The sequence below is a fragment of the Pristis pectinata genome, chromosome 10, assembly GCF_009764475.1.
Source record: "Pristis pectinata isolate sPriPec2 chromosome 10, sPriPec2.1.pri, whole genome shotgun sequence".
Lineage (NCBI taxonomy): Eukaryota > Metazoa > Chordata > Chondrichthyes > Rhinopristiformes > Pristidae > Pristis > Pristis pectinata.
The window spans coordinates 58,088,146-58,100,523 of NC_067414.1; the positions used below are offsets into that span (position 1 = coordinate 58,088,146).

The 12,378-nt window shown below is 39.3% G+C and overlaps 1 protein-coding gene across 1 annotated transcript in view; it reads right to left on the minus strand.

The window, feature by feature from the left end:
- LOC127575439 (exostosin-1-like) overlaps window positions 1–12,378 on the minus strand; it is a 380,638-nt gene that overhangs the window by 67,060 nt on the left and 301,200 nt on the right. The window contains exons 5-6 of the mRNA XM_052025314.1: window positions 9,566–9,685; window positions 522–654 (exon numbers count right to left, since the gene is read on the minus strand). Of these exons, the coding sequence (XP_051881274.1) occupies window positions 522–654; window positions 9,566–9,685 (253 nt within the window). The remainder of the gene's footprint in view (window positions 1–521; window positions 655–9,565; window positions 9,686–12,378) is intronic.

The window sequence follows — 12,378 nt, forward strand, 5'->3', positions numbered from 1 at the left end:
GTGCTTCCCCAATGGCTGCAACCAGGTTTTATGGAAGCTTTCCTTTCCATGGAGGAAACTGTTGGTGGCCCTGAAGGACTACATAAAGAAACTCTGGGCCCAGATGGGCCTGCTTCTTTTTCCATGAGAAATAGTAGTCTGGCTGGCTGGCTGATGGGCAACAGTAAAGGCATTGGGGTGAAGTGGCAATGTTGAGATCATGAATGTTGTCATCCCAGAGAACATATAAAATTCATATTCCAGCAGTACTTGTGTCCAAGGAGCATGAGCCCTTCCTCCTGCCTATCCAAGCTTATCTTCCTTTTTTGGATTGAACCGCTCAGCCCTAATCAACCATCCAAATGCTAATCACCTTAGATTTGGGAATTGGAGAACAAAAAACACAGCTCCCATGTGGAAAAGTAGCAGCAAAACATTTATCAATTTACTAGTTGCAAATAATCTGCTCTAGAAATATAATTATTTATCACCATTGAAACATGTTTCACATCAAAAATATACAACCAAACAGTTGCACTTACCCAAACTTAAATAATAAAAAGGAAGAGCAGCTAAATTTGTAGAATACTGTGGCAGCATATAGAGTCCACCTGGCGGTTTATTCCATATGAACTTATTTCTTGCTATATGTGAATAAATCCTATCGTGTATGATCTGTGGAAAAAAATGTTAAAATGTCATTCATTTGGAAATATGAATGATACAGGGAAGTCATATACAAGACATGCCAGCTTGTGCCCTACAGAGCAGGATGTGCATCTTGTGAATCATCCTACGTATAGTGATTGACTTTCTGTATTCCATGCTGTCTCACACTACATAAAAATAATTGTTAGAAGTGACAGAATATGAACGATAAAGGAAGTTACACTAAAATTTAAAATGTCTGTGTTTTGGAATGATAGAACACAAAAAAATGATTGAAATGTTTGATATGAACCTTAGATTATTGTTTATTAACTACGGTTTGCCTTCAGAACTATAATTCCAAGCAAGCTCATCTCCAAACTCCGAGACCTCGAACTCAACACCTCCCTTTGCAACTGGATCCTTGACTTCCTGACCAATAGACTGCAATCAGTAAGGAGGGGCAGTAACACCTCCGCCACGATTATCCTCAACACTGGTGCTTCACAAGGCTGTGTCCTCAGCCCCTACTCTACTCCCTATATGCTCATGACTGCATGGCCAGTCTAACTCCATCTACAAGCTTGCAGATGACACCATCGTAGTGGGCTGAATTCCAAATAATGATGAGTCGGAATACAGGAAAGACATAGAGAGACTAGTGGCATGGTGTCATGACAACAACCTTTCCCTTAATGTCAGCAAAACAAAAGAACTGGTCATTGACTTCAGGAGGGGGGCCGTTGCACACACTCCTGTTTACATCAATGGTGCTGAGGGTTGAGAGCTTCAAGTTCCTCAGAGTGAACATCACCAATATTCTGTCCTGGTCCAACCATGTAGACGCCATGGCCAAGAAAGCTCACCAGCACCTCTACTTCCTCAGGAAGCTATAGAAATTTGGCATGTCCCCATTGACCCTCACCAATTTTTATCGACGCACCATAGAGAGCATCCTATCCAGATGCACCACGGCTTGGGATGGCAACTGCTCTGCCTGAGACCGCAAAAACTGCAGAGAGTTGTGGACACAGCTCAACACGTCACAGAAACCAGCCTCCCCTCCATGGACTCTGTCGACACTTCTTGCTGCCTCGGTGAAGCAGACAACATAATCAAAGACCCCACCCACCCTGGATAGTCTCTCTTCTCCCCCACTCCCATTGGGCAGAAGATATAAAAGCCTGAAAGCCCGAAACACCTGGCTCAAGGGCAGTTTCTATCCCGCTGTTATAAGACTATTGAACGGTACCTAGTACAATAAGGTGGACTCTTGACCTCATTGCCTGCCTGCACTGCACTTTCTCTATAACTGTAACACTTTATTCTGCATTCTGTTATTGTTTTCCCTTGTACTACCTCAATGCATGGTTGTAATGAAATGATCTGCATGCAAAACAAAGTCTTTCACTGTACCTCAGTAACAATAATAAACCAATTTACCAATATGAACCATTTAGTTTCCAAGAACTGCACTGTTTTTCCCTTTCTGGACTTCAGCAAGCTCACACTATAATTGAGCAGGTTAACCCTTACTATGAAAATTGAGATATCGTACATCAGGAATTTTTTTTTAGAAAGGGGTTTACTTTGTGCAGCAATTATGTCCAATAGCCATTTTGATTTAAAAGAATTAAAATTCACATATCTTTAAAAAAAAGCTACATTATTTTATCAATAAATTACTTGCAGCTATCAGAAACCCAAACATGTATAAGGAGGTTAGAATAAGTGGCTTAATGGTATTTTGTAAACAGTAGACAAAGAAATTTCACATGAAAGCACAAACATTTGCCACTGATATCATGCATCACAATTACAGCCCAAAAGAGTGGTGAAAATTGGATGAATAACATAGACACCTTTACACAATTTGTTGATTGATTGGAAAGACTCTCACACAGAGATAAATTTATTGATTCTCCACTCCTAGCAAGGAACCATGCTTGATCAGAGTTTAGGTCAGAGCAGGCCTATAACACTGCAGTGTTGATTCCACCATAATCAATTGTCCGTCCAAGTACAAGAATAGTGAATTGGCTCCTATAATGTTAGCAAGACAACACTGATCACACAGTCAAAAATAATGCCACCTTGTGCCCTACAGAATAGGATGAGCTTCTTGCAAAAATGCATTTGCCTGGAACAATCAATCATCCTACTTATAGTGATTGACGTTCTGGATTTTATGTTGTCTCATGCTGCAAAACAGTACTTGTTAAAATTAAGGAATACAAACTATAATGGATGTTACCCTGAAATTTAATATTTCTGTGCTTTGGAATGTTGGAACATAGGCTCACAGCAGTGATGCCTTGGATATCAATCGTATTTCCATATAAAGGCACAAGAAGATGATTATTGGACTTGTGAAAAGGAAAAACAACTATTCTGTAACACTTTTGTGCATCATGAATGATTGTTCACAGATCAGAAATGACAGAGGACTGGGAGCAGAATGCTTGCCCAGCCTATAACAGGTGCTATTTCATTCTAGAATGTCAGGACATAAAATAGGGAGAAGACTGACAAACAAGAAATAAGCTTATTATTTCAGTTCATTTTGAAAATCATTTGGGTACGTTAACATGTCAGGGATCCATATTTACTTATGGTGTGAAGCAAAGCCGACACTCAAAGGTTCAGCAGTGCTTTGAGATTATTTTTGGCTTCCTCATAATGGCTGCTGATTTGGTCATTTTTTATAGCCTCTTTGGAACATTGGTAGTAGTAGGCCTGTAAGAACATTTTAACATCAGGAAGACTAGTACGCAATAGAGCAGAAGCTATATCACAGCTTTATAAAGTTTAGATTAGACAATATTTGAAATACTGTGAACAGTTCTAGTTACCACCCCTTGGGAAGGATTTATTGTCCTTGGAGAGGGTGCAACATAGATTTATCAAAATGATACTTAGACTCCAAAGATCACATTATGAGCAGAGATTACACAAACTGTGAAGATTAAGATATTACTTAATCAAAGTTTTCAAGATATTAAACAGAACAGATAGGGCTCAGATAGGGCTGATAGAGAGAAACTACTTCTGCTGATTGGAAAGTCTAGGACTGGATCTATAATCTAAGGATTAAAGTCGGACCTCTCACAAGGAAAGTTAGGAAACAACATGACACACAAAGGTCATCAACGCAAAACATTAATTCTGGATCACTCTCACAGATGCTATCTGACCTGCCGACTACTTCCAGCATTTTCTGTTTTCTTTTTAAATCCGTTTTCAGGATCTGGGCATTGCTGGCAAGGACTAAATGCCTTTGAAAAGGTCATGTTAAGTCACTTCCTGAACCACTGTAGTCCTAGTGAAGTTATTTCCACAGTGCTATTGGGTAGGTGAGGTTCCAGGATTCAGACCCAGTGGCAATGAAGGACAAGCGACACGTTGCAAGTGAGGTTAACATGTGACTTGAATGGGAACCTGCAGGCGGTGGTGTTCATATTCTGCCCTTGTCCTGTTTGGTGGTAAAGGATGTGGGCTCAGAAGCTACTGTTGGAATATCCTGGACCAGTAATTGCAGTGCACTTAGTAGATGGTCCACCCTGAGTCACTGTGCACCAGTGGTGGAGGATTCCCAGCTTCTGATCTGCTCTAATAGCCACGTTATTTAGGTAGCTGTCCAGTTAAGTTTCTGGACAATAGTGAGCAATTGCCCCCGTCGCCCCCCCCCACCCCATTAAATGTTAATGATTGGTGGTTAGTCTCTTCCTTTGTTCATAGTCTGGCACTTCTGTGGCATGAAAATGACTTGCCACTTATTAGCCCAGGCCTGAATGTTGTGTGTTGTGTAGAACTTGCTCCATGCAGGCCAATGGCTGCTTCATTTACTGAGGAATTACAAATGGAATTGAACATTGTACAAACCTCCCCACATTTGATTTTATGACAGAAGGCAGGTCATTGATGAAGGAGCTGAAAATGGTTGAGCATAGGATGCTGAGGAACTCCTGCAGTGATGCCCTGGGGCTGAGATGATTGATCTTCCAACAACCACAACCATCTTCCTCTGTGCAAGGTATGACCAAATACTATAACATCTTCCTTTGATATCCATTGACTTCAGCTTCAATCAGGTGCTTTAAAGCTACACTCAGTCAAATGCTGCCTTGCTGTAAGACTAATCACTCCCACTTCATCTCTGGAATTCAGCTCTTTGGTTTGTGCTTGGACTAAGGCTGTGATAATATCTGGAACTGAGTAGTCCTGGCAAAACCAAAACTGGGCTTTTGGTGAGTAGCTTGTTAGCACTGATGATAACAGCTTACATCATTTTGCTGATGTTTGAGAATAGATCGATTGGTTGCTAACTGGATATTAACAGCTTAACAATGAATCCATGAATCAAATTATGTTGTATCTTCTTTTTACATATCCTCCATAGTTCCTGTTAAATGTGAGCAAATAAATTTAGCCTCAATATCATCCCTGCATTGTAAATTTAAATATTCTACTGAAAGGAAGTTAATATGATATGGTGAAAGTAATTAGAAGGCTATTGAAGGATCAGAATGAGAATGACTTTTTTAACTTAGAACTGGAATATGTGAGAGTCAATTATATTGTTCAAGCAGTATATATCTGCACATTGGCAAGCCTTACACTTAACATCCCCAGGACCAAGTGACTGTATCGACCTGATCGGCTGCACCACACCGCCCTCCAACAAAACTCTGGAAAACATAGAACAGCTCCCATATCTCAGGAGCCATCTGTCAGTGAAGGTGGACATCAATGATGAAATTCACCTCCGCCATCCAAGAGCTGAACAGCCTTTAAAGAACTGAGGAAAAGGGTATTTGAACATCAAGAGCTCAGTCCTGACACAAAGCTAATGGTCTACAGGGAACCAAGTGATTCCTAACCTTGTATATTCTTCTGAGACCTGGACTACCATAGTTGGCATCTCAAGGCACCAGAAAATTACCTCCCACACTGCCTCTGCAAAATCTTCCAAATTCACTTGAAGGATAAATGAATCAATGTCAGTGTCCTCTCCCAGGCCAACATCTCCAGCACTGGGGCCCTAATTACTCTCAGTTGGCTATGTTGGGCAGGCCATGTCATACACAAGCCTAACTCCTGAAACTGACACTTCGTTCTGAACTCATGGGAAGAAATTACCAGGTGGTCAAAGCAAAAGATTCAAGGAGGTGCTCAAAGGTTTCTTAAAGAAATGTAACATCGCCACTGACTCCTGGCAATCACTCAAAGTGCAAAAGGAGCACATGAGATGGTTTTCGAAATCTTGAGGCCATGCATCTGGAGCATGCCAAAGGCTCCGTGTAAGTGGCACACCACCTCACAAACCACCCACCCACCTTCCCTGTCAGGCACCATCTGTGAAAGTGACTTTGCTTCCCATAATTGGCCTCATTAGTCAGCTCAGAATCCACAAAACTGGAGAGGAAGTAAGTCACCCTCAATCCCAAGGGATGGCTGAAGAGGAAGAATATGCTTGAGGAACACAGAATATTTCATTAAAAATATTTCATTAAAAAGAGAGTATCTTTCCAATGTAAGAAGCAAGCTTACTTCAAGATTCACAAAAAAGTTGTATGTTCTGCTATTCAAAAGTTGTGGACCAATGTTGACAATGAGTTTCTCAAAAGTAATTATATTCACATCCATCTTGCCCTGCTTTTTCCATAAATGTTTCTAGTTAATATCTGCAACATGGGAGTTGCAGCCTCTGGTTATTGGGTGACTCCGAAGTCCACGTTGGTATCCTTTTGGATTTTTGGTATGCAAGGTGAGGAACTGCCTCAGTCAATTTGTTTTAATGAATGGTTTTACAAGTATATGCATTTCCCATCTCCAGAAAAGAAATAAAATTTCAAAGTTCTTTTTGGCCACTATGTTTCCTAGGCCTCTGATCTTTCCACATATGGTAAGTTGATTGCTGCTTCTTTCATTATACACTTGCTGTGTCAAGAATAGACGTGATCCTGCATTGCAGATGTTAAGTGAGATACAGACTTGATTGCTCAGCACTCAATGTTCTAGTCACTTCACCAATAAACAAAGCACTAAAGCTGTTCCACGTTCTCTATGCCTACTTTCCCCAAGACATCCATCTGTACATTAATGATCAGAATATCAGGTTCTGTCTGGATAAAGAGTTCTGCTTCCATCAGCCCAAAAGGCTGGACTTGGCCCACTGCACAGGGTTCCTGTCCACTCAAGTGATATAGGATGGACGTGGGAGGGAATAAGCAGAGTCCCCCATCCAGGAGATGCAATAAGCATTCAGCAGTGAGAAGAGCCTCAGACAGTATAGTCATGAAACCCCGTCCCCAGAGCCTTTGACAGGAGCCAAAGTTGGAGTTGGAGCCTTTTGTCAAAGCTGTCATGGGCCTTGTTTTTAAATGTGTCCGATAGAGATATTACAAAGATTGCTTTAAATAATTAAAATAACAAGTATTTCAAAAGTAATATTTAAATATTTCAAAATAAATTCCACTTAGGCACATTAAAACACTAAGAAACAATTGATAACATTAAAATAGGGTGAAATAACTTAAAAAAAGTAATGTTTTAATTATGTTTTCCAATCATACCTCCAGGGGCACTTTCAAGTAAGTGGGATTGACATTTTTATGCCAAATTTGGCTCTGGTAGGATGGAAGAGGAAGAATGTCCAATATAATGCTGGAAATCACAGTACAATCAAACTCTGCCATTGGATTTCAATGGAGTCCAGTGATGAGGTCGAGTGACAGATGTGCTGGCACCAGCATCTCCCAGGTCCTTATATTTACCTGGAGATGGCTGAATGCCAACAGTTCTTTTCAGAACTGGCAGCCAGATCCAGCTCAGTTCAACCCATTGAACCTTGAATTATGAAAACTACTAACTCTTTACTGCCAAGTTCCATGAATATGTTTTCTGTGAAGAAAACTCAAACAGCACCCTTCTTCAACAATACAGAAAATTAGTCTACAATTTGGGATTCCCAATTCAATACTCAGATCAGAACCTTGAAAATGGGAGCAATTCCCTTATTTCATCCCATCTCCTCAGCAACCTCACCTCGCTCAAAAATAGAGTCCCAGAGAATTCCTCAGTCATCACTCTGAGAAAGAAATTTCTGGGCCTTGAATGTGGAACGAGAATTTGTAGAAACCCTCTCCTGACTCTGCACATTTTCTGGACAAACCCTTCCTTATTACCCTTCCTCTTCCACCTATTTCCCTCTACCTCCATGCCTCCTCTTACAGAATAAGCTCTTCACATCCTCTGCACAACTGCATTCTCATTTTCTTTTCACTTACCCTTTCCGTTGTTTTATCTCCCACTTCAATCTAATTTCCTTCATTGTTCTTCAGCCACCAGGTCCATTTCAGTTTTCCTCGTAACCACTCATCTTCCCTCACTTATGTTGTTTTTATCCAATGTGCCATAGACCCCCTCCCATTATCTACCTATCTCCTTATCAAATTGCTCCTTTAACCCTTTACATTGTCTGATCTGAATGCTTGGTTTTGCCTACCTGAATATAGTACCAAGGGTTTATTTTACTAAATAATAATTTGTATACATAATAAAGCCTTTATTTTGGATGAATCCTGTCATCTGATTTAACTCAAAAACTTAGTAAATAATTTTCTTGTTAGGTTCGGAACAAGATTATGATGACAGAAATCATGCTGCTGAATATCTTATCAACATTTTCATGACGACATAAATTAATCTATCCAGAAAAAGATTCTCTAACCTCACAGCATTAAGAGATTAGATAACCTTTTGATTCTGGACATGATGTGTAATCTTCTTGCATGTCTTTCACTCTCTAAAACCTATCAATGTAATACAACAAACAGCTTCAAGTTTGTAACACCACCATTTGTCAATTCCATGTCAGCTGGACTACATTTGTTTTACTGTTTCTATGCCTAAACAAATCAGTCAAGTATTTTTGTAAAATTATATTCTTAGGGTTAAATGTAAGATGTTTGTACGATTCACACTGCTGCCTAAATAATACATCTTATCAGTTTATTCAATTCTTCATAATGTTGAAAGCTATTTTAGTATTATACTTGTAAGATTTCCTTAAGGGAACCTAAAAAATTCTTCGGCTACACTTAAGTGCCTCCTGCCAAATTGCTCAAAACTGTCTGTGCTGGGTGTTGCAGCAGTCGGTGATTGTTCACCTCAGAGAAGGATAAAATGGAAATTTGAAGTAAAAAAAAATATTTTGCTCCTGAAAAGATCTGTTTGAAAGGACACATTAAATTCACCATGTGTTCAGAAGCAGGGTTGGCCTAGAAATCCTTTGATGCTCGGAAAGGTATGGTGAACAAAGGGCCAACAGATGTATTTGGTGAGAAGCCCATGCTGCAAAATTCTGTTACAGAAAGCCAAGGAGTAGGTGACAACAGAACAGATCCTGCACTCTTTAAGCTTCCAAAGGCCTTGCTGCTGTCTTTATAAATTTGTCCTCCTGGTGAAGAGCGCTGAGAGCACATATTGAAAATGGATGCAAGGGTAAACAGATATCACAGAATTTTTTGTCCATTAATCTTTTCTTTCATTTCTAAGAACTGGCTTTAATTTAAAGAAGTTTTTGAACTAGGTAAGACCTGGTAGAAATAAAGATAAATAATTCATTATGTCTCATAACTGCACTTAATTTTTCATTAATCCAATCAATTTTAGCCTATTGGTAGTCTGGCCTGCATTACTACCTTCTATATTTCTGAATTAGGCATCAAAATATGACTAATGCAGTAATGGTCTGACCCTTCAGATGGATGTTCTATTGGTCTGCACACTCTGAATGGCAGAAAATGTAAAGGCAGAGGTTCCAGATAGAAAGAACATGGTCCATGTTTGGAAGCTGTTATCAGGGAAATGAAGAAAATCACCCAAGATGAAGACGTTTGGCATAAATTACAAGCATGCAAATTGAATCACTCACCTCTAAAGTAGTTAATACTATCTTTTTTGCAGAAGAAAAATAAGCATCCCAAAGGAATTGCGTTTGTTGCCTAAGTGCCAATATTTTCTCATGATGAATAGATCTAGTTATTGAAGGAATCTGTAAAATAAGCAGAGACAGTGAAAGAATTAAATAAACAATAAGAAAAATAAATGTTACTCTGCATTGTCATGAATACCAGAAATTAACATAATATTAATCTACCAGTGCCATTGAGATTATGGAAGTATTATATTTTCTTTGCATGAATCCATTCTTCAGACCTCGCTTTTATACATGCTTTTACTGCTTTTCTCTCTTCATTCATTCTAAATTAATAATCATTCAATTTCCCTTCCTGAACCTACTTGCCTGCTGTTATTGAAATTTTCAGCAATAAACGAACAGCTGGAGGAACTAGGCAGGTCAGGTAGCATCTGTGGAGACAGAGGGAGAGTTTCTGGTCGAGGCCCTGTGTCAGGACTGAGAGTGTAGAGAGGAGATAGCTGGTATAAAGATATGAGGGGGAGGGGTGAAGCAGGAACTGGCGGGTGATAAGTAGAACCAGGTGAGGAAGGGGATGATGGGCAGGTGGAACCAGGTAGGGGTAGGGGAAGAGTGGAGGTAGAGTCAGAGGTTGGAAGGTGATAAGTGGAGACAGCAAAGGGCTGCAGATTCTGGAATCTACAATGTGCCTCCATTGAAATTCTCAGGTTCTGTTCCTCCCCTTTCAAATATGGTTTCATCATGCTTCTTCAGAAACCCTAAAATTAACTGCTCTGCCCTTGCAAACTACTGCCTCACCTTGAAAATCCCATTTCTCTTCAAAGTCCATGACTGTGTTATTGATTCCCACATCTGTGACTATCTTCCCCACAAATGTAAGCATGGACATCCGCAATAAAGTTCTCCATTACCCAGTAGGCTGAGACTGCCTTTGCCCAGCTCTCCTCCATTCATGATAAGATTCTGCCATTCAGTATCTATTCGCACAATGAAGTTCTTCCAAGATTTTGTGAGACAACTTATAATGCACCTAAAAGTTAGGCATATTATTCTGTTTTATATGGGCAGATGGCATTTCTGAGCAGTGTCCATTTTCTTACTTTTTAAATAGAGATCTGTGGGCATTCTGTGAGAATTCAAACAATTCAAACATCCAGAGATCTGTGAGAATTCAAACATTTCAAGGACAGCTCCAGAGTAACCATGGAATAGTGTTATGCATACATCAGTTTCTAGTAAGGCTCATATAAAATGAATTTCGTTTATGCAGTGCATGAAGATCTCTAAGGAAATACAGATGTTATCATACATTCTGTCACATTGTTCAGATTAACATTTGCAACCTGAAGGCCAATATTTTGCTCTATTGCAAGCATTCCCAATTTTCCATAACAACTTTTGAAAATACTCAAATTCAGTGTATTTAATTTCAGTTCAGCAGTTTCCTATTTGAGAAAGAAAGCAATCCAAACCATCCAGCGTTAATCTTCAGTAGCAGTATGAAGACTACCTCAGTAATGGAATATTATGGGCCATCTCTTGCACTAGTATGGATGTCCCCATATGGATTGTGGGTTTTTTTTGCACATATGTCCTGTTTTGCAGTTTTTTTTCTCTTCACTGTCTTGTATAAGTATGTATAATTTATGTTTTGTGTGTTGCCAGAACCTACGTGCCTATGATGTTGCAGCAAGCAAGTCTTTCATTGTACCAGTACCTCACTGTACTTGTGCACATGATAATAAACTCAACTTGACTAAACAACATGATGCCCTTCCTCATAAAGTTTTCACCTCATTCACAGATGTGAATTGTAAACTAGGTAGCTGGTCCTTGTGAACAAATAGCCAAATACTGAACATGTCAGAAACCTGAAACAACACCACAAAAAAAGGAAATGCAGATCTGGCTACATCTGGCAGGAACATGAAAGAGTTGCTATTTCAGGTATAAAACTTTTCCCAGAAATGAAAATTACAGACAAATACTAAGTAAAGAACAGAAGGGAACTGGATGAAGGAATGAGAATCTGAAATAGAAAACAGACACACAAAGAAAAGCAGAGCCAAAGCTTTGATGGGAAACATGTTTAAAGACAGATGTGACAAATGCAGGAGACAAAAAGTAGTACATTGAGAAAGCAAATAAATTAGAAGCATGTATAGAAGATTTGGGGGTTACATTCAATAAACCCTGAATGTATTAGTGATCACTAGATGTTTTTAAGCAGGCTCTTTTGACTGCAATTAAAGCAATGTGGAATTGCAAATTAGAACAATTTTAACAACTTGGCAGTGGAAAACATGCTGTTGATTGGCTTGACATATCAGCAGAGGTTTAATATAATAAAAAAAAGCACCTGTTAAAGCTAGCCTCCATCTTTAAAGGGGAGCAGGTTTTCTGTATGTATTCATCCAGTGAAATAAGTTATGGGGAGATGGAGAGAAAGGAGCCATCTTTAGAAATGGCTATCATCTTTATTTTCAACATCTATCTTTAAAACAGATATTCAGAGAAGATGATTCCATACTTCTGTCAGTCTTGTGACAATTGGAGACTGTTACTTTTATATGAATATAAATTTTGAGGGTTCCCGTGCATCAGAAGCAGAGCTTAGAAGGAAATTGCCTGTTTTTAAACATTAAAACTCATATTATGATTTAATGCTCTGCAGGTTTGAGACCGATTTTATATGAGGGTTATCTCAAGCTGCAGAATCTAGGTGCACACCAAGTTGTTGGTTCCTTTAAAGACAATGGTTTTAGTTATAAATTCCAGTCATACCAATGGCTGGAAATGGCTGCAGT